The sequence below is a fragment of the Aplysia californica genome, unplaced genomic scaffold, assembly GCF_000002075.1.
Source record: "Aplysia californica isolate F4 #8 unplaced genomic scaffold, AplCal3.0 scaffold00085, whole genome shotgun sequence".
NCBI classification, from domain to species: domain Eukaryota; kingdom Metazoa; phylum Mollusca; class Gastropoda; order Aplysiida; family Aplysiidae; genus Aplysia; species Aplysia californica.
The window spans coordinates 848,449-872,342 of NW_004797355.1; the positions used below are offsets into that span (position 1 = coordinate 848,449).

Here is a 23,894-nt window from a genome sequence, read left to right on the forward strand (position 1 = left end):
AGCATCCTGTGGTTCTTCCACGGTCGCGGTGTGTTTGGCCACGCCCATGTGACCGACGCCGCCCTGGTCCAGGCCCAGGCTCTCTACAAGGGCCGCATGAACGTGGTCAAAATGTTGATCCTGGTGGCCCTGCTCTTTGCTCTCTCCTGGCTGCCGTACTTCGCTCTCCTACTGCTGGAGGTCAGTTCAGAACGGTTTGTTTGTTCGTTTGTGAGTGAAAAGAAGTAAGAGCTATCTAGTTCACCCCCCCCCCAATAAAAAAGCACATTGCCAATCTGGTGGCTCTGCCCTTTGCTCTCTCCTGGCTGCCGTACTTCGCTCAGGTGGCCGAAGGTGTTTGTTTGTTTTTCATTATTTTTTTGTTGCTGTTCGTTTGTTTGCTTTTTTTTAAACAGAGAAGAAGTTAGAGCTTTCTTCTAAATAGATATTTCGTCAACCAATTGTACAGAGGCAATACCAGATAACGCGTATTTTCTGGAAGTTTCTGCGCCACAGCACACTCTATGAGATTATTGAGCCTAAGTTTTTTCATTTGAAAAAACACCCCCCCCCCCAAAAAAAAAAAAGCACGATCATTGGGCGGGGAAATCGGATTTAAAGTAGGTTGCAGTTTTTGATAAGTATACTCGGTTTTATAAAAAAAAAAATCTTTTTAAATGAAAAAACAAAACAAAAAGCGTGCTGACTCTACTCACCCTGCTCTTTCCTCTCTCATGGAGGCTTTTGTTAGTGCCCGTGTCCACTGTGACGGACTCCAACCGACCCGATTCCGTCCGTCTCTCGGAAAGTCGGTAGTTGAAATAGAGCACCGTTTGTTTATTAATACGGGGTGCCCACTACAGCTGGATCGGGCCGATCGCCCGACTCGATCGCCTGAAACTGAAAACAAACACGTTTGTTTGTGAGGCGACCGAGTCGGGCGATCCCATCTGTAGTGGGCACCCAGTATAAGAAATAAGGGAAAAGTCGTTTGGCTGTGTCAACAGACACGACACGACACATGCCGACAAAAGACGTGTCGGCTGGAAAGCTGCTGGCTCAATTTTAGCCGGGCCGGGTTGTGATTCGTGAGCAATCGGCCCCGCAGGAGCTATAAATAAATTCTAATTTTGACTTCGGATTAAAATTCTTATGTCGTATCCGGAGAGTTATTTTACGCGAAGTTTTTCTCACTTCACTCACGTTGCTCTCTTGAAGTTCATTTTATATTTTTAGATTTTCTTCCTACGAAAAGGAGCTTAGAAGTTCTAAATAATTTCTTTTTTTTTCTCTTGGAAAGCTCTAACGTATTTTCTGTTTTGAAAAAAAAATGGGATTAATAATTCTGAATAGCTAGCCGCTAAACTATATCTTTTCTCAAGAGATCTAACTTCTCTTCAGCTTAAAAAGAAAAACAATGAACAGACAAACGACCCCCTCCCCCTCCCCTAAAAAAAAACAAAGAAAAAATAATTTAGGTCTAAAAACGCAGGGCTGACATTTAAAGGAATCAACATTAAAAACAAATAAAAGACTTATACCAAAGGTCACTGCCAGTATTTACCGTTTGGAATAATCTCATCAAGTATTTGATTAGATAAAACGAGATACTCAAACAAAAAAAAGAGTCGACATAAAGCCGGAACAGAAGAGAGTGACTGTAAAAATGCCCCCTTCCCCCAACTCCCCCCCCACAAAAAAAAAACAAAGCAAAAAAAAACAAACACTCCTCAATTGCCCCCCCTCCCCAATAACAGTAACAACAAACATACAAAAAACACAACGCTCCCCACAAAAAAAACAAAACAAAGTAAAAGCAAAACAATACACCCGCCCCCCCAAAAAACACAAAAACAAAACAAAAACAACCAACAACAACAAAAACAACAAACAAACAAACAACCAACAACAAACCCAAACAAACACACCAAAAGAAAACCAAACGCGAACAAACAACAGCTCCCTCCCCCTCCCCCTCCTTCCGTAAACCCTCATGTCGCCGACACAGCTCCATATACTGCTGGAATATAATCCTCAATTAGGGTGTTAACTCATTGGATGGAGGAATGCCTATTTCTTCCCATCTTTTTTCATCCAGTATTCTTTAAAAAAAAAAATCTTCAACATCAAACAAAGCTTCGTTCAGGCCCCTCTTCTTCACTCCTTCACCCCCTCCCCTCCCTCCCCCACCCCTCGTTTTTCCCCCTTCTGCCAATAAAGACTAAAAAGCAAGATTGATCAAACTGATCCAAAGAACATACTAAGCACACAATGACAAACTAAATTGTAATTTCATCAGCATTTTGATACTTACTTTTACTTTTTTCTTCCGCTTGTACCGGTGGGTGTCGTGGGGAGACACAGGCGTCTGTCTGCAGCAAGGCGATTGGCCTGTAGGAGGGACATCCCGTGAGCTCTGAGGGTGTCTGCCACAGATTCACTCCATCGTCGCCTTGGTCTTCCTCTGGCTCTCCATCCATAATATTTAGTGTTGTATGCTCTCAGAGCTGGATTGTTTGAGGGCATCCTCAATTTTGATACGCGTATTTCGATACGCAGATAGAAAAAAAAGACAAATTGGAAAGAAACTAAAGGCTCATAAAAATCCCAACTGAAAGATCTTGGGATTAGACCTACCATAGAAAATTGCATCTCCACTCCACTCGTAACAGTAACAGAAGATGAACAAGTAAAAGTAAGTAAAGTACTAAAGGACTAAATCCTCCTTGCACCCGATTTCCCTTGATCTAAATTTCCTTTACCGTGCATATCCGGGGGCCAATCCATTAAAAAATTAAATAAATAAACTGACTCTACGTTTTACTTCTGTCCGCTGCTTCTACCCTTTTGGGTGTCGCGGGAAGAAGGAGACGTCTCTCTGCCACCAGCCGGAGAGCTTGGGTCAGGGGGATGCCGTGAGTTGTTAGTGCTTCCCTGACTCCATCTATCCAAGTCTTTCTCGGTCGCCCTCTAGCCTTGTTGCCATCAATTCTTTTTTAAAAATGTTGGCACGCTGTGCTGGATGGTGAGTTGGTAATGAACAAATAGAGTAAACGCCGAGAAAAGTATAGTATTATTTTTTTACAATCCACATTACGAGCATCAAGATGGTAATGATTACTTTCATCATAAAAATCCTAGTTCACTCCTACATTCCATTTTCATTTTATGCTTTTTAATGCCCTGTGTGAACTGGTGAAGAGGAAAAAATGAGCAACACACACACACACACACACACACAGAGAGAGAGAGAGAGAGAGAGAGAGAGAGAGAGAGAGAGAGAGAGAGAGACAGACAGACAGATAGACAGACAGACAGACAAATTGCTATATCAGTTGACGAGGTACGTTGTGAGTGCATCTAGTGCTGTAAAGGTTTGTGAAAGCTCACAGTTTATTTCTCAGAGTATAGAACCGATATATAAGTCTGAATATAAATTTATTTCGTCGAAATCCAAGGCATTGGCAGCGGTAAAACGTTCTGAGGCCAGATCTTATGCATAATTACAAAGCCGTGGTTACATTATTCTGAGGCGACCAGCCTAAGAGTAGTTTGAGGTTTAACTGAAAATCCATTAAAAGTCAGACTAAATTAGCCTGATCCATGATAATATTCCCCTTACATCAAGTAACTTTAAAGGGATTTTTTAATGACTTTCGAGGGAAGCCTAACAGTATTTATGTAGGATATGAGTAGTTCTCTGAGGGTTTTCTATCTCGCACAATTTTTTTCTTTTCTCTCCCCCTCTCTTTTTCTTGTTCTCTCCATCTCTCTCTTTCTCTCTTTCTTTCTCCCCCCTCTCTCTTGCTATCTCTCTCTCTCTCTCTCTCTCTCTCTCTCTCTCTCTCTCTCTCTCTCCGTCTCTTTCTATCCTCTGTTTCAACCCCCTCTCTGCCCCAGCTCCCCCTCTATTTTCTCTCTCTTTCTCTCTCCCTGTGTCTGTGTGTGTGGGGGTCTGTCTGTCTGTCTGTCTGTCTGTCTGTCTGTCTGTCTGTCTCGTTCTCTCTCTCTCTCTCTCTCTCTCTCTCTCTCTCTCTCTCTCTCTCTCTCTCTCTCTCTCTGCTAAAATAGAAACCGTACATTTTACACACATTAAGTTTTGTTCTATTTCCTCAAGACGTAGACACTGAACAAAGATCGTACATAGCAAGATAATTCACTCAGTCAAAAAATGTCCGCGGAAGTCCGCGCATTGGTTCAGATGGCGCTGCAGACTTTGAAGCTCTCTTTCCTTTCTCCTTAAGAAAAATAGGAATAAAACAGTTTGTTAGTTTCACTTTTATTGTTTTTCTCACAAATAGGTTAACTCTGATCTTTTATTCAAAGAGGTGCCACCAAATTTTGAAGACACTTTTTTGAATTGGCTCAAAAAGAGGATTGAACTATCTTGTTATACACGATCTTTGCGGTAAGTCCAATTTACCAGTCACTACAGTGTGAGGAGGGAAACATTTTGCAAACTACAAGTACTATGTCAAAAAAAGAAAGATAAGATAATATATTTTCCTTTCTAACCATAATAAAATTGGTCCCAGCAATTTCACATTCAAAAATACATCAGATTGTCCCCTAGATAAACAGAGAGCTCGACATTATCTGTCAGGCGGACGAATAAGATATTTCTGTTCTGTTTGTTTGTGAAGATCGTCATTGTCGTCATTGAAATGTATAATATGTGAGGCAGCGTGGTGGAATCAGGCTCTCGTCATTTGTTGGGCATGTAAAGTTATTGATAACTTCTTAAAGCTTGTTTACTTGTCTTTATTGGGATGCAAAAAAATATCCATTTATCTTGAATACAAGTCGAGATATTTGCGAATAAAGGAGGTGGGGGTGACCTGTTTTCAGTGGTAAAATTAGTGAGAAAATGGCCGCCAAAGATTAGTTTTTTCCTTAGCTTAAGAGTCCGTGGTAACTGAAGATTTACATTTTTTATGCCTTTAATCGACGTTTTTCAGAAACATCCTCACAGAAATGAGTTATTTAATGGTCATGAAAGGTGTTGAGCCAAAAAAACAAAATTTTTATAAAAATTCACAAACCTGCGGGAAAAAGCCAGTTTCTTCACTTTGATTATTTTGACGAGAGCCTGATTCCACCACGCTGCCTCACATATGTCACAAACTTTGATAGAAGGAAAATCAGATATCTGATGATCTTAGTCTCATTTATGTGAATTAAACATTTTATATTGCGGTAACATAATATTTTGCTCGAAATAAAAAGCAAACAGATTTTCTTTTGCATGTAATGAATACATACCTCATATTCTGACATACGATGATTATGGCTACGAATTTTAGTGGTCTCCATAATTTGAACTAATGTACTTCCTGTTTTTGAATACTTGCTCGAGTTTGATAATGTGAGCTTAATTAGGTGGATGAAAAATAATGTAATGGTTAGTTTCAAATGACTACCCTACATTTTCAAAGGTTTAGACAATATTTTTCACATTTCGTTGCTTTACTTCCCCGATATAAGATATCAGCATAAAAACGTCTGCACTCTAAACTTTCTTTTACTGGAAAATCGGTGTAATATGACAGATCTTTCCCAAGCGTTTTCTTAATCTTCGTCTATACTCTTATTTGGTTAAATGGGGATTTCTTTACATCATTCTTGTTTTTCTTAATGTAGATGGGTTTTTTTCTATAGACTATTACGCTCCCAAAGACACAGTCTAGATCATATTGGAGGCGGCTTCCTTACGTTACCTTCTTGGGCCAACCTGGTCGTAGAGAGATAAAACATCCCAGGAGAAAGACCGAGATACAAGACACAAATGTGAGGCAGAGTGGTGAAACAGACCGCTCGTCAAAATATCAAAATCGAAGAAATCGGCATTTTCCCGCTCTTTTCGCGATTTTTATTGAGTTTTTGGTTTTAGACTCAACACCTGTTTTGTGAGGATTTTACTAAGAAATTTTGATAAAGGCACACAAATTGTAACTTTTCAATCTCCAAGGACTTCCAAGCTAAGGAAGTCACTAAACTTCAGCGGCCATTTCCCGCCAAATTTACATCTGAAACCAGAGAACCTCCATCTCTTTCAATTGCTGATATCTTCTCGACTTCTACTTGAGATAGACTGGTACTTTTTTATCGGAAGCAAGACAAATGAAAAAGCTTTCAGATGATAATACCAATTAATCTACACGCCCTTAAACTTACGAGCGCCTGATTCCACCGTGTCGTGACACAAACTTTCTCCCCATTCGAGAATCAGTTTCGGGTGTCCTGTATCTAGATTCTTCGTCTGTATTCCTATGTCGGTTATAATTCATTGGGTTTTCTCTTTACTCAACACCGACGTCTGTGCTGTACAGAAAGAGTCAGGAGCCCCCGAGGGGGTGGGGGCAAAGGAGGTGAGGGGGTGGGGGCAGAAGATGGAGACGGAAGCAGACCGCAGAGCATTGTTAGAGAGCAGGAAAGAATTGGAAAAGAGAACATTTTAGAGAAGAAAGTTTTCCGACGCTGTCAGGATTCGAACCCGGGACCTATTGAATGAAAAATGGATACCTTATATATATCCTCTAGGCCACGAGAGCCCACCTTAAAGACAATGATTTACAGAATGGGTGTATCGTGAATAAAACATAAAGCTGACGGTTTAATTGAAGACAATGGTGTAAAACATGTCTGAATAGACCACTATCGTCTTCACAAGATGCAAACTCCAATCTTGTCTCAGCAGTGGAAAATGGTTTGCAATGCAATTATTTTCAAAGATAGTACATAACAAGATGGTCCACTCAGCCAAAAAAGTATCCGCCGGAAGTCCGCTTTTTACTTCAGATGGCGCTGCAGTCTGTTTTGAAGCTCTCTTTCGTTTCTCCAGAAGAAGAATAGGAATAGCACCCCCTTGCGTGCGCAGATCGACTGCTGTTCATTAGCTGTTCGGGTTCGTTCAGAGCGGAGTTTTAGGTTTTGCTTATTTTAACGACCTCTCGCATTTCCGTCTAAAGTCAAATTAAACAAAGAAAAAGAGTAGCCTCTTTCTCCGGAAAAGGTTGTTTTTTTGTCAGCGTAACCATTTGAAAAGAACGTTCTTCCGAAATATGAATTGTTATTTATTCAAAAACTTGTTAGTTTCACTTTGATTTTTTTAAAACACAAGTAGGGTAACTCTGTTCGCAAAGGGTGCGCATTAATAGCGAAGAGGGCGCCACCGAATTTTGAGGACACTTTTTTAATTGGCTCAAAGAGAGGAGTGGCCCCTCTTGTTATGTAGACTCCTAGTTATTAGGGTGGAGAACTCACATGAGGTCAGGGCGTAAGCGTTGAATGTTGGCGCAGACACACACACACACACACACACACACACACACACACACACACACACACACACACACACACACACACACACACACACACACACACACACACACACGCGCGCGAGCTCAAGCCTCTCATTAGACAAACGATATTTCGCCTCCTTAAAATTACAAAGCTCTATCTGACATTTTTGGCCGTTTTGAGTTATTAAAACCATGAGGTCAGAAACCAAATAAATATATGTTCTGTCATCATCATCATCATCATTGCTTTTCTCACCCTGCACCAGGGTAAAGGCCACGGACAAACACTTTCTCACCCTGCACCAGGGTATAGGCCACGGACAAACACTTTCTCACCCTGCACCAGGGTATAGGCCACGGACAAACACTTTCTCACACTGCACCAGGGTATAGGCCACGGACAAACACCCTCCACTTTTCTCTATCCTGGGTTAGCCTCTTGATGTTATTCCATGTCTTCCCACTTTTCTGTACATCGATTAATAAATGTTCTGTCAGCTCTATCAAAATCGTAGGGTCATTAGAAGTCGCTACCAAGATATTCAAAGAATTGAAGTATTTAAAAAAATATTAAAAAGAGCTTGACTAGTTCTGAAACTCAAAATATTGAACGTCGAATTTCTCGAAACTAGGTACTGAGCACTGAGCAGGAAGAACTGGGGGTGGGGGGGATTTAAAAAATTGTATATACGCTTCTTTATCATATCTTACTGTCCTGGGTCTATAATCACCCAGAAGTTCTGGAAATAAACGTCGTTCGATGATGTAGCGGAAATACTGCTTGGGGCCTCGTTTTGGAACCAACCACGTTTTTGGTCCACATTCTCGTTATCAACAGAGGTCGAGTTTCTGGTGAAGCTACCTAGAGTACTCTAGTTCGCAATGGCTCTAGACGAATGCTTGGCTAAGATTTGAAAAACACACTGCAAGAGACCCAGACACGTGATTAAAAAAACATGGCGTGCAGATAGATCCGTCAGGTCAATATATTTTCCCAAATTATCTCTCGTCTTCATCATCTCCTTCTGGTGCCCCTAAACACACGCGCACACACGCGCGCGCGCGCACACACGCACACACACACTCACACTATTACACTCACACACACACACGCGCGCGCACACATGCAAACACGCGCGAGCACACACACACACACATACTCTCTCTCTTTCTCTCTTTTTCAGGCTCTCGTCAATTTTTGGGCATGTAGAGTTATTGGTATCATCTTAAAGCTTGGTCACTTGTCTTTATTTGGATGAAAAAAGTATAAATTTATCTTGAAGACAAGTCGAGATATTAACGAAAGAAAGAGGTGGTGGTCACTTCTTTTCAGAGGTAAAATTTGTGAGAAAATGGCCGCCAAAGGTTAGTTATTTTCTTAGCTTATGAGTCCGTGGTAACTGAAAATTTACATTTTCTGTGCCTTTAATCAACGTTTTTCAGAAAAATCCACACAAAAATGAGTTCTTTAACAGGCATGAAACGTGTTGAGCCAAAAAACAAAAATTTAATAAAAATTCATAAAATGCAAGTTTCTTCATTTTGAATATTTTGACGAGAGCCTGATTCCACCACGCTGCCTCACAATTATAAATGTGCGTAAACTTACCCATACCGGGGGCTTTGTGACCCAAATCGACAAGATAGAAGTTGAAGTTGCGAATGAAAGAGGTGGGGATCACCAGGTTTTAGAGGTAAATTTAATGAGAAAATGCCTGCCAAAGATGAGTTATTTCTTTAGCTTGAGAGTCCGTGGAAACTGAAAAGGTACATTATATGTTTGTTTGTGGCTTTAATCATGGTTTTCAGTAAAAATCCAAACATAAATGTGATTTTTAACGGGCATGAAAAGTGTTGAGCCAAAACAAAAACAAAAAAAAAACCCACGAAAATTTGATATAAATTCACAAACCAGCGGAAAAATGCCAGTTTTCTCACTTTGATTATTTTGACAAGCGCCTGATTTCACCACGCTGCCTCACATAAATTATTCTGTTGAGGGGGGACAGCCGCTGTACAAAGACTGTTCATTAACTCTCACAAGTCTTGAGTCTAGGCCCTGCTTCATCAAAACTGGTTTAGGTAAGTGTTTTACGGCGCCTGCAACTGCATTAGGTCATGATAATATTATGAGCGCGCAGGACACATTAAACATTTTCAGCTGGTAGGAAATTATGAATTTTGTCCGAGTGGCGACCGAAGCCTACTCTTACCTACTTTAGACCACCACGGGATCTTTAACGAGCGCAACTTGCATACGACACTTCCGAGATTGTTCGCCCTTGTCCTAAAAGGATAGGTGCAGATGTACCAACCTCAAGATCAGAGGTGTGGCTTTAAGACAGTAGTAAGAAGGATCCAAGCATAGCTCTAGAAAGGCTGCAGAAAGAGTCAGCCAAGAGGAGGGGGCAGAAAGTGGAGACAAAAGCAGACGACAGAACACTGCAAAAGAGTAGGAAAGGAGGTGAAAGGAGACAATTTTAGGGAAGAAAAATGTTTCGTCGCTACCCGGATTCGAACCCAGGCCATTTGTATGACAGACAAACACCTAAACCTCAAGGTCACGAGAGCCCCTCTATACCGGTTTAAATTGAGATATGCATACACCAACATTTATAGCACGAAAACGTTTTAAGAGTATCAAGCTACAAGCATAAATTACCCACCACAATTAGAGGAAAGAAGATATTTGATGTGAAGACACGGATGTTCTGCAGGCAGGCAAGTATATATCATTTATAATGTGCGAGGAAAACTAGAAAAAGAAATAAAACAGCATCTTGTTGAGACGTCTCAACCCTTATTTATGAGCTAGCAGGCTGTTTTTCTTTCTTTTTCTCAGAAAGTATCTCGACCTATATTTGCTAACAAGATGTTTCTCTTTCTTATTTCGTTCTCAGAAAGTAACTGGCAAAAGCGACGTATCGGACATCGGGCCCATCTTCATGCTAAAAATAGTCCTGTCTGTATTCAGCACAGCGTACAACTTCCTCTTGTACGTCGTCTACAACCGGAACTTCCGAGCCGGGTTCAAGGCCTTGTTCACCTGTCGACGTCATCAGACCAGGAAGAACGTGGTGACGCCGGCTGATGAGGGCCAGTCTCCGTTCCCACAGGGCGGGAACTGTGGCGGTCCCATGGCGCACAATGTCACTGCGTCACTGTCCTTACAGGCGAGAGAGCCTACTGTTTCTTAGTTTATGAAGAGAGAGGGAGGGTGGGGGGAGGGAGAGAGTGGGGATGGGAGAGAGAGAGAGAGAGAGAGAGAGAGAGAGAAAGAGGGGAAGGGAGAGGGAGAGAGGGAGAGAGAGAGAGAGAGAGGGGGGGAGAGAGAGACAGAAAGAGAGAGAGAAGGAGAGAGAGAGAGAGAGGGAGAAAGAGAGAGAGAGAGAGAGAGAGAGAGAGAGAGAGAGAGAGAGAGAGGGGGGGTGGGGGTGAAATACAGAAATACAAAGATAGAAAGGGTGACGGAAGAACTCAACTTCTTCTTCTTCTTCTTCTTCTTCTTCTTCTTCTTCTTCTTCTTCTTCTTCTTCTTCTTCTTCTTCTTCTTCTTCTTCTTCTTCTTCTTCTTCTTCTTCTTCTTCTTCTTCTTCTTCTTTGCTATGGTTCGATACAGTCTTTGGCGGCTCGAGTTTTCAGTTTTGGATAATATGCACTTACTACCACTGTTACTTTACTTTTTCTATCCTCTTATACTGCGAGGTATCGAAAGGAATTTGTAAATGTCGGACGTAGGCCAGGTTTGTTGCTTTTGTATTGTTCTGCTGTGCTTTTGAAGGGTCGATTGGATTTCCTAGGACCATCATTTTCTAGGGAGTAGCTTAACACAATTTGATCAAACTTCCAAATTTTGAATTTTAAAAAATTAGGTCATGATCGAGTCCATTTGTCGAAAGCCAGGACCAAATACCAATCAGAAGCCGTCTCATCGTCACATGACATTGCAGGGTCAGATCTTTTGCACGTACAAGGAATGTGAAAGGCCTAATATAGATTTTGATCTTTCCAGTCAGAAATTATGAAGAAAAGCATTAAAACAGTTGTCTTCTTTTACTTGAGAGAGATACCAGTAGCTCAGACGAACGTTTTGATACTCTGAAGAAAGTGATCAAGCATTTCATTACAATATGGGGACTGTCTTAATTCACATGGCACAACAGAATGTAACACAAGAGGACTCGAGGAGAAATCGTGTTTTTCTACAGAGGGTCAAAAAGATCTCATTTCAACATTAACGACACACACACACAAGAAAGGAAACTTTAATCAGTCCACTTGCATCGTGTTCGTGAAAAATAAACCTGTTTCTTTAAGGTGTCGACACGATTTCTGTCAGCTTGACATACATGTAACATAATCTCGCCTTGGAAAAGATAAAAATTATTGCGATTGATCTTTAAGAAAATTTCCTTCACTAAATTCAATTCTCTTAGACGTGAGACGATAATATGTGTGGCGACGTTGTTGAATGAGACGCTCGTCAGTTTGTGGGCATGTAGAGTTATTGGTACCATCTTAAAGCTTGTTTTTTATGGTGGGATTTTTTTTGTTTGCTTGCGATGAAAAAAAATGCCCTTCTATTTTGAATGGAAGTCGAGATGTCTGCGACTGCGGGAGGCGCGAGTCGCCTGGTGTCAGTGGTAAGGTTAGGGAAAAAACCCAAAACGGCCACAACAGTTCGGAAGTCTTGGAAACTGAACATTTGTGTCACGACGTGGTGGATTCAGGCGCTCGTCAATTTTTGGGCGCGTGGAGGTATTCGTTTCAGCGAAAAGCCTATTCATCTGCCTTACTTCTCTTGGAAAAATAATAGCCATCTATTTTGAACAAAAGTTGAGATAAATTCAAGTGAAGGAGATAAGGTCGCTTGGTTTCAGTGATAAAATTAACGAGAAAATGGCCGCCAAAGTTAGTCAACTTCAATAGCTTCAGAGTTTTTGAAAACTGAAAAAACCACTATTTTGTCTCTTTAATCAACGTTTCAAAGTCAAATTCACTTGGAAATGAGTTTTTATAATATTATGGACATAAAAGTTGTGGAGCGAAAAAACAAAAATTCGATAAAAATTGATAAACTGGCGGGAAAATGCCAGTTTCTTCACTTTGATTATTTTGCCCGGTGCTTGATATCACGACGCTGTCTCACATTTACATTTTTTTGTCGCCTATAACCAACATTTTTCAGTAAAATCCGCACAGACATTATTGTGTAGAGCAAACCACCCCCCAAAAAGATCGATACAAATTTCCCAACGTGGAAGAAATGCGGGTTTCTTTGATTCCATATGGGAGGCAGCGTGGTGGAATCAGGCTCTCGTCAATATTTTGGCATGTAGAGTTATTGGTATCATCTTAAAGCTTGTTCAGTTGTCTTTATTTGGATGAAAAAAAATCCATTTATCTTGAATAGAAGTCGAGATATTTGCGAATGAAGAAGGTGAGGGTCACCTGTTGTCAGAGGTAAGATTAGTGAGAAAATGGCAGCCAAAGATTAGTTATTTCCTTAGATTTAGAGTCCGAGGCAACTGAAAATTTACATTTTTTGTGCCTTTAATCTACGTTTTTCAGAAAAATCTACACAGAAATGAGTTTTTTAATGGGCATGAAAGGTGTTGAGCCAAAAAACAAAAATTTGATAAAAATTCACAAACCTGTGGAAAAATGCAAGTTTCTTCACTTTGATTATTTAGACGACAGTCTGATTTCACCACGCTGCCTCACATTTATTGACGAGCGACTGATTTCACCACAACGTCTCACATATTCGAAACCTTGGACGTGAGACGACCAAATTCTACATTACTAACTCGCCAACAAATCCAAATGTTATGGGAAAGAAAAACTGGATGTACCTTATCTTGGGGGTTCAAGGAGAAAAAGAAATCTATGTGTAAAATAATATGCTAAAGAACGAAATGGGAGGCATCGTGGTGAAGTCAGGCGCTCGTCAAAATAATGGAATCGAAGATTTCGGCTTTTTTCCTCCGGTTTGACACTTTTTTCCAAATTTTGTTTTTTGGGGTCAACAATTTTTATATTCATTTGAAAAAATATGTCTATGTCAGTTTACAGAAAAACATTAATTAAACGCACAACAAATGTACATTAATTTTCAGTTTCCAAGGACTCTCTAGCTTGTTCTTGTTCTTGTTTCAGGAAGCAACATCCCTGCACTCGGGACATGTCCATTGAAAAGCTCTAGCTTGGGAAACACCAAACTATGACAGCTATTTTCTCGCTAATTTTACCTCTTAAACTAAGTGGCCCAGACTTCCTTCTTTCCCAAATATCTCAACTTTCAGTAAAGATACTCGACGTGTAATTTTTTTAATCGAAAGATGGTCAAATGAATAAGTTTTATGATAATAACAATAATCCCAGATGCCTAAAAACTGATGAGTGCCTGATTGTACCGTGTCTTGATACAAATGAAAAAATCTATTTCTACATCTCCGAGAGTTAAGTACAGCCATTAGTCTGTTCTTTCAAATGTGAAAATACTATGGCGAAAAAAACCACTGGGCAATGTTCTAGAATACAGTGGACCGGTGCTAGGAAAAGTATTCTTCTGTTAAGACAAACTGATATAGATATAAGATATTGTGCAAATGTTGGAGAATCTATGTTCAATAGTTAAGAAGGCATTTGACTATAAGTTACGCCACGAATTCTGGAACACCCAAAAGTAGATTTTCAACTGATGCCTATTTCTTAAGTTTACCATGTTTTATACCGTTTCATACTAATCAATTGTATAAACTCAACCAATAAATCTGATCAGCTCGCCTCACAAATCGACGGCTAAACGTATTAAGTGACTATGTTCACTTTTAAGTTTTGACAAAAACGAGTTTGATATTACGACGATTTTGAAGTCTCTATAACATAGTTAAAAAACCAAAAAGAAACATTAATATCTCGATAGTGAATGAAGCTACGGTTCAGATGTTTACAGAGATAAAAGAGAGGTATACAATGTCACTACACATATCAATTACTCAAATTTCGCCCAAAAGTGAGTGGATACAGCCAAGTCCTGTTTTTTTAAAATAGTCGTAGTGGAGGTTTTACTGCGCTGGCAACTGCATAAAGTCATATGAACGCCAGAAGATTAGAGCTGTTACAAGTGAGTAACAAACATTAAAAAGAAGAAGGGGAGATAAAGACGATAGATGTTTGATAGGAAAGAAGAAGCAAACCATATAAGAGCACCTGCCAACCACCCACTACCACATCCTGTGCTTAGCCATCAAAATGGTTTTATACATGTAGTATTTTTCAGACTACTCTTGGAGTACTTGACAATCTTCTTTTGGAGATGAACGTTAAATTTGGCAGACTAAATGGGAGGCAGCGTGGAGGAATCAGGCTCTCGTCAAAATAATCAAAGTGAAGCATTTTTCTGCTGGTTTGTGAATTTTTATCAATTTTTTTTTTTTCGCTCAACACCTTTCATTCCCATTAAAGAACTCATTTCTGTGTTGATTTTTCTGATAAACATTAATTAAAGAACAAAATCTGTAAATTTTCAGGTACCACGGACTCTTAAGCTAAGGAAATAACTAATCTTTGGCGGCCATTTTCTCACTAATTTTTCCTCTGAAAACAGGTGACCCCCTTCTCCTTCATTTGCAAATATCTTGACTTATGTTCAAGGTAAATGGATATTTTTTTTCCATCCAAATAAAGACAAGTGAACAAGCTTTAAGATGATACCAATAACTCTACATGCCCAAAAAAATGACGAGAGCCTGATTCCACCACGCTGCCTCACAAATTAATAATACCCGAGGGTTGTTGGCAGGTGCTCTGGTGCGGTTTGCTCCTTCTTTCTTAACAAACTTCTGTCCTCGCGATCTCTCCTCCTTCTTTTTAAAAATGTTTGTTACTCTCTCGTAACACCTCGAGCCTTCTGCACTTAAAAGACCTTATTGTGTTGCAAGTGCCATACAACTCTTGCTATAACTAAACAAGATAATAAAATCCCGTCTCATAAATAATTCTACCGTACTGAAAAATTAATTAAATTCGTACACCTGCTCTCATATTATCATCCTCTTGATATGATAGCAGCAAAATTGTTTCTTGTTCTTAATTTCATCAAAGAGCAACGTTAAATCAACCGTCGTAGACGAAGTGAGAGTCTCTCAAAATATCGATGCTGTGCGTCAGCTCAGACCTGCTGGATTGATAAAAAAAACGCAAACCCAACAGCAGCCAAAAACAAAACAAAGCAAAACAAAAACCAAAAATTAAAAACCAAAAAACAAAAACTGTTTAATTTTTTTGGTGCGCAAAGGTCTTTCGAAATTGCAATTATCGTCATGTAAAACTCGGATGATTCAAACCTTATAAGAGACAGAAATGGGAAAGTTAGGAAATAAAACATCAATACGCAAACACACACACACACACACACACACACACACACACACACACACACACACACACACACACACACACACACACACACACACACACACACACATACATAAGCACCCCCCGTCCCTCCACTCTCTCTTTCTCTCCACCTCTCTCTCTCTCTCTCTCTCTCTCTCTCTCTCTCTCTCCCCCTCCCTCTTTCCCTCTCTCTCTCTCGCTCTCTCAATCTCTTTGTATGTCTGTCTGTCTCTCTCTTCCCCCATCCCTCGCCAACACCCACTTAATATGCTCTTTTCATACTCTGTCTGTCTGTCTTTGTCCGTCTTTGTCTATCTGTATGCCTGTCAGCTGTCTGTCCGTATGTCTGTCTGTCTGTCTGTCTGTCGTCTGCCCCCCCTCTCTCTCCCCCTTTCTCTCTCTCTCTCTCTCTCTCTCTCTCTCTCACTTCCTCTTTCTCTCTCTTTTTGACCCCCCTCCCCAATCACACACACACAAGTGAAATTACCTTCTTTAAGCATCGTACTTCTACAACAAATACGACTATTCACAATCTGCAACATGCTAAAGCCAGAAAACACTTTGACCTCAGCATTGAACGTTCGTGTTTCTCACACCTACATTCTTCCATCAGATCCGTATTATTGCGTCCTTGGGAATATTGATATCGATATAAATGACAATAACAATAATGACAATAATAATAATAATAATAATAATAATAATAATAATAATAATAATAATAATAATAATAATAATAATAATAATAATAATAATAATAATAATAATAATAATAATCCACAAAACACCTCTTTACGAAACCAAAATCAGGACCAGAACCCCCCCCCTCTCTCTCTCTCTCTCTCTCTCTCTCTCTCTCTCTCTCTCTCTCTCTCTCTCTCTCTCTCTCTCCCTCTCTCTCCCTTTCTCTCTCTCTGACCCCCACCCCCACTCACACAAGTGAAATTACCTTCTTTAAGCATCGTACTTTTACCACAAAGACGGCTCTATTCACAATCTGTAACACTCTGAAGCCAGAAAACGCATTGACCTCAGCTTTAAACGTTCCGTGTATCTCACGCCTACGTCCTTCCATCAGATCCGTATTATTGCCTACCGGGTTCTCCCAGTTCAGCCTTCTGAGACAATTCAGGATTTGATTATATTTGGCGAAATAAACCCAATTTCGCACTGTGGTGATGAGTGTGATTCCTATGTCCTTAGAGTCATCATCATCATCCAGTGCCAGATCTGCGACAGACATCGACGATCATGATTTTCCATTCATTCCTTTGCTCGGATGCTCTCAAAAAAGCTACGTTTCCCTGATTTGTCCCTGTTACCCATTTGTTTAGGTTCCCTAAGTATGTTGTTCTGGGCCTACCCCTGCCTCGCTTGCCCTCAATTTTGCCAGTGAGAGCTAGATGTTCAAGACCCTTATGTCTATTCAGGTGTCCCAAAAACTGCATTTGTCGTTTCCAGATTGTTTTTAACATTGAGCGTCCCACGTGGGCTTCATCAAGCACTACCTCATTTGATTTCTTTTCCTTCCACGATACTCTTAGCAGTCTCCTAAGAAACCACATTTCTGTTGCCTCTACTTTATTTTCACTGTCTTTAGTGATTGTCCAGCATTCACAGCCATATATATATATACTGTCCTTAGAGTCCAGTCTATATAATGGGCGTTGGGAGTCTATTGGTTGGGCTACTGGACTCCTACAATCGCTAATATCTCGACTCCTATTACAGATAGAGGGTTACTTTTTTAACTCAAAGCAAGACAAATGAACAAACCTTAAGATGATAGAAATAGCTTCATATTCACAAATATTGACGAGCGCCTGATTCAACCGCGTCGAGACACATGTGTTTAGTCACGTGTCCCTGAAACTGCATTAATTGTCTCTTCCTGATTATTTTTATGTCTTTATCAGCCACTTGCCCACGTGGGCTGCTGTAAGTATTACCTTACTGGACTTCTTTTTCTTCCACGAAATTCTCAACAATCTCCTAGGAAACCACATTTCTGTTGCTTCTATTTATTTTTACTTTCACTGTCTGATATGACGATCCAGTATTCACAGCCGTGTAGGAAGCTTGCGATGGACCAAACATAGCCTTTTAGAACTTTTATTTTGGTAGTCATTGATAGCTCAAGAGATGTTTCTACCTTTTTTCAAGATTCAGATCATTTTGTATAAATATCTTTAAAAGCTGAATTTTTTTTATTGGGGGGAGTTACTGGGGCATATAGCATCGGATGTAATTATATTATTATACCCTTGGTATTTAAATTTTTGAGCTTGTATTTTCGTATGATATTACAAATAGGATTTACTGCTTTTTGTGAGAAATATTAAACGGAAGTATAATCTCGAGCGTCAACTGGCTTCTAGGTAACAACCCCTGCATGATTTTAATCGATTTACTCCCCCCCCCCTTTTTTTCTTTTCCCTTTATGAGACGAAACCTTGTCAGACCCGCGCTGATTGTCGTCTGCCCGGATGGACAGCTTCAGGTTCCAGGTTCATTCCCGCGGAATTGGAAGCTTGGAGACATTGACCTTCTCCCTGTCACTTATCAGATTTCTGCAATGACGTATTATGGATCGAAAACCAATTATATGGGGGTTTAGGAAAATCGACTTTTCAAAACTAAGATTTGACTTAAGTGAAAATGTACAAATGTTATCATGTCTACCTCCCTTGGGACCCATTATCCAAGAGTAAAAAAAACAAACCAAACAAAAACATGAACAACCTCCCCACCCCCAAGAAAAAAACTAAACCAAATTCCCTCCCCTCCAATAAAACAACAGCAATCAAACAAGCCAAGAACCGACCCAAAAGAAAGAAAGAAAGACAAAAAAAACTCCCCAAAAAACCCAAAACAAAACAAACAAACAACAACAACAACAAAGAAAACCAAATAGAAAAACAGAAAAAGAAAAAACAAAACTAACAATACTGAGAGCAGCAATTTAAACAGTCGTTGTCTTTCTTTTAGCTCGTGACAATCCTTGGTTATGTCAGACTCCTCCAGGTTTTCAATTCCAACGTCAGCACACTAACCGAGACAAGCATCGTTGAAGAAAACTTTAGAATATTAGCTCCGGTATTGATACTGCGACCCTGGCGGTGTCATTGTACAAAACGCCCTTACTTATTAGTGTTTATATCTTGTGTTGTGACTCTGAGGGCAGATCGTTGGATTAGTTCTTTGAAAGCAGTCTATAAATCTGGGTTCAGGTGTGCTTGATGAGTGTGTGTGTTTTGGGGTGGGGTGGGTGGGGAAGGGGGTGGATACAGAGAGAGACGACTGTGCTTGTATGTGTGTGTGTGTGTGTGTGTGTGTGTGTGTGTGTGTGTGTGTGTGTGTGTGTGTGTGTGTGTGTGTGTGTTTGTCCCTTTGTGTTTATGAATTTGTTGGCAGTCATTTAATTGGTTCTTAGAAAGCAGTCTATAAATCTGGGTTCAGGTGTGCTTGATTTGTGGGGGGAAAGACAGAGAGAAGACTGTGAGTGCATGCGCGTGTGAGCGCGTGTGTGTATGTGTGTGTGAGTGTGTGTATGTGTGTGTGTATGTATGTGTGTGTATTTGTGTGTGTGGGAGAGACCTAAAGAGAGAGAGAGAGAGAGAGAGAGAGAGAGAGAGAGAGAGAGAGAGACAGAGAGACAGAGAGACAGAGAGAGAAAGATACAGAGACAAGGAGATCGAGAGTTAGTGCCCACGGACACACTATTTGGGTACACCACGCTACCTCTGAAGTACAAAGCTCTGTCTGCTCAGTTCCTAGTATTAAGAAATTCAACATCATTTTCTGTTTGTTTCACAACATGACAAGTTTTTTCGAATGCAATTCTTGGAATATCTCGATAACGACTACGGCTACGAAAAATCTTAAGATGTTAATAGAGTAGATAAAACATAAATTTGATTTCTGACCTCTTGGTCTTCATAACTCAGAACGGCTAAAATGTCATATAGAACTTCTGAAGTAGCGACTTGTGCGACTGAGTTGTGCATTCTTGTATTCTAGCTTATCTTATCTTACCTGATCTTGTCATATCTTACCTGATCTTGTCATATCTTACCTGATCTTGTCATATCTTACCTGATCTTACCTCTTTTCTCATCTATTTTATCTTATCTAGGCTCTCGAGTGTCTCAGGAGAGATCGTTCTGAATTACGAAGAGCCCAACAAGATTATTTTATTTTGCTTTAAAAAACCGATAACAACAACAACAACAACAACAACAACAACAACAACAACAACAACAACAACAACAACAACAAAAGTGATCTGTGTTTGATGATGTCTTTCGGATGTTTGTTGCTCTCTTGTGAGGCCTCTAATCTGCGGCACTTAATGTATGACCTCACGGAACATGAGAATAGTAGGAAGGACTAACTATGATTGTCTTACAAGTAATAATAATAATAATAATAATAATAATAATAATAATAATGAAAATAATAATAATACATGACATTTACATTATATAGCGCTCGACCCCGATAAAAGTACACAGGCTTTGAGCGCTTTACAACACAGTGCAACAGTGACATAACACGTTGTATTCTGACAGAAAGAAATTATCTCCAAAGATTCATCTTATTAATTATACTGAGGTGCAAAAGAAACGTGAATTTTTATTACAACACAATGATTGACAAAATACAACACATAGGTTTCAAGTTATTTGTTGTGTTTATTAGCTGAAACTTTGCACACTTCTTGAGTGACATAGCTGACATGAACTGAGGGTCCAGCACATTCACCTGAGCTCACGTTGACCTTGACCTTGGTGAGCAAACTTAGTAACGCGAATGGCCTCCCCGTGCAGCGATTATAGCGAGGCATCTTCTGTTCATAGAGTTAATCAAACGGTTGATCTGGCCATTTTGGATGCCACCGAAGATTTGGATGATGGCTGCAATCAATTGGGCTGCTGTTCGAGGCCGTGGCTGCGTCTGGTTAAGCTGTCTTTGGATCATGTCCCACAAATGTTCAAAAGGGTTCAAGTCAGGTGAGCGAGGTGGGTGTGCCAATAAATTGACATTGTTGTGCGCCAAGAAGTTCTGGGTAGCACGTGCGGTATGTGGTCGTGCGCTGTCTTGTTGATATAGGCAGTTAGGATGGCTCTGTAGAAAGGGCACCACATGAGGTGCCAAGACTTGTGCAATGTAGCACTGAGCCGTGACGCCGTTTCCACGTCCTGGACCAATGTTCTGATGACAGGTCCCACTCTATGATTCAACGCCATGGTTCCCCACATCATCACGCTCTCGCCACCCCAGGGGTCACGCTCCAGAATGTTGTTGTCGTCTTAGTGAGTCGTGTCTCTACGCCACACACGGACACGGCCATTAATTGGATCAACGCAGAACCTGCTTTCATCACTGAAGAGGACTTTCCTCCACTGTGCGTTCTGCCAGTTGACATGCGCCTGTGCCCACTGTATCCGTTGCTGTAGATGCCTTGGTATTAGGACAGCTCCCTGGTAAGGACGCCTGAAGTGAAGACCAGCAGTCATTAACCTCCGAGGCACAGTCCAGCAGCTAAGTTGGCTTCCAGTCGTTTCCATGATTGTTCTTGCAGTTTCTGCACCCGGCAGAAACGGATCACGGCGGTGCCGACGAATGATGACACAATCATGGGCCGGAGTTGTCCCCCTTGGTCTTCCGCTTCTTGGTCGATCTGCTGTGGTCGCTGTCGCTTGGAATCGGTTCCGAAGGTGATAAATGGTGCTTGGGTGGACACCAAAAACCTGGGACACCTATTCCACCGACTCACCGGCCGCCAGTCGCCCGACAGCTCTTTCTCTGTTTTCCCTTGATAACCTTGGCATGTCTGTAGCTCGTCCGTTTCGATATGAATGCAACATTTCGAGGCGCGGGTTTTATAGGCATACGCCCAGAACTGAGTGAGCATAAACTCACCACTGACAACAAGTTGCAAGTGTGTTCCAGTGGTGAGTGATGACTCGTGAGTTGTGTATTGCTTACGCAGCCAATGACATCTTTGCGATGCTCAAAAATGCCCAATCAAGACGCTCGAGGCAAGTGTTGAGTGATATGAGTTCACATCACACAACTATGAACTCAGCATTGGGCGATTACAACAACATGAAAAATTCGCGTTTTTTTGCACCTCACTAACTTCAGCTGACATTTTAATTAATCAAAGGATTTGATCTCTCTTGAAGTGCACTAAAAAAAGATTAAGCTTTGTTTTCTGTCTTGCAACCACATTCATTGCTAATATGTGTCTCAACGTGGTTGAATCAGGGGCTCGTCAATATTTGTGAATATGGAGCTAATTATCATCTTAAGGTTTGTTCATTTGTCTTGCTTTCAGTGGAACAAGTAACCATCTATCTTTAATAGAAGTCGAGATATTTGCGATTGTAGGAGGTGGGGGCAGACAGGTTTCACAGGTATAAATAGAGAGAACAAGGGCACCAAAGTTTGATGAATTCCATTGCTAGACAGCCCTGGGAAGCTCAAATTTACATTTTTTTGCTCCTTTATTCAACGTTTTCCGAGTAAAATCCACACAGAAATGTGTTTTAAATGGAAATAAAAAAAGTTTAGCCAAAAAAACAACGAAAAAAAAAACCTGATGAAAATTGCCAAACCGACAGAGAATGGCTTATTTCTTCAATGTCATTATTTTGACGAGCGCCTGATTTCACAAGGCTGTCTCACATTTCAGTAATGCTCGTATTTTCGAAGACAAAAACTGAGATGTCGATTGGAAGCTACGACAGGGGCATGCACGTATTTTAAAAACTCAAATAGGAATGTTTCTAAATTTGATTTGACACAGACTCGCACATTTGACATTCGAACCTGCTCTCGACAGCCATCTGTATAAAGCAAACGGCCGAATCCTATTTCCCTCATTGCGTATTTCTTGAAGACAAATGGGAGCCTGACCTGACCTGACCATCAATGATTTATTTCTAGAGGCACCAGCCATCCATGTCCAGGTGCTGTTTTAGCCTCTTTTTCCACAAATGGGAGCCATCGTGGGGAAAATCAGGCGCTCGTCAAAATAACGAAATCGGAGGAACAGCCATTTTCCCGCCAGTTAGTCAATTTTTATCCAATTTTATTTTGAGCTCAGCCCCTTTTATGCCCATACAAAAACATAATATTTCAAGGTGAATTTTCCCCAAAAATTGTTGATTAAAGGCACAAAAGTATTTATGGTAATTTTCAGTTTCCAAGGACTCGTTAGCTATTTGAATTACCAAACTTTGGCGGCCATTTGCATTCTAATTCTACCTTTGAAACCAGATGACGTCACCTTCTTCAATCGCAGTTATCTTCACTTCTATTCAAGACAGTTGGGTATTTTTTCATTGAAAGCAAGACAAAGGAACAAGCTTTGAGATGATACCAATAACTATACCATGTACCAAAAAATTGACGAGCCCAAGATTCCACCTCGTCACGACACAAATTGTTTTAGCATTAGAAAAATTGTCGTGTTTTATAGTTAGTCCTTCCTATTTATTGTACTCTTATCTTTGTAATTGAATGTGAATATTCTTGTCACATTAAAATTGTATTATCGATCGCGCTGTGTAAAACGGATAGATCTATTTGTCTGAGGTAACCATTTTTCTCCTGGATAATGGGTGGTTGGATGGCATTCTTAGACAGTTTCAACTGTACAAATCTTTTGTTGTTGTTGTAGTTGTTGTTTGTGTTGTGGTTGTTGTTGTTGTTGTTGCTTTTTTCCCTACAACGAGAGGGTATTGAAAGCCCTTATTTCTTTGTCTAAACTTCGGGCTAAAATTACATAGTTAGTCCTTCCTATTTATAGAACTCTTATATTCGTAATTTGATGTGAATATTCTTATAACATGTCATCATCGATTGTGCTGTGATAGTTTGGGTGTCTGCTCAATACGGGGTGCCCACTACGGACAGGATCGGCCGATCGAGCAAGAGAGAAAGAGCAAGGATGAAGGTATTGCAAAATGCCTGTAGCTGTAGTGTATGAGTATGGGTGCTCTATCAATAATGATGATGATGATGATGATGATGATGATGATGATGATGATGATAATGATAATTTTTTTATTATCAGCTGTATACAATGATGATGATGATGATGATGATGATGTTTTTTTTAAAATTCTCAGCTGTATACAATGATGAGGATGATGATGATGATGATGATGATGATGATGATGATGATGATGATGATGATGA

At 40.4% G+C, this 23,894-nt stretch overlaps 1 protein-coding gene across 1 annotated transcript in view; it reads left to right on the plus strand.

The window, feature by feature from the left end:
* The window catches only part of LOC101861797 (neuropeptide FF receptor 2-like), a 31,451-nt gene extending 20,974 nt beyond the window's left edge, over window positions 1–10,477 (plus strand). The window contains exons 4-5 of the mRNA XM_005094597.1: window positions 3–180; window positions 10,181–10,477. Of these exons, the coding sequence (XP_005094654.1) occupies window positions 3–180; window positions 10,181–10,477 (475 nt within the window). The remainder of the gene's footprint in view (window positions 1–2; window positions 181–10,180) is intronic.
* The last annotated feature ends 13,417 nt before the right edge of the window (window positions 10,478–23,894 follow it).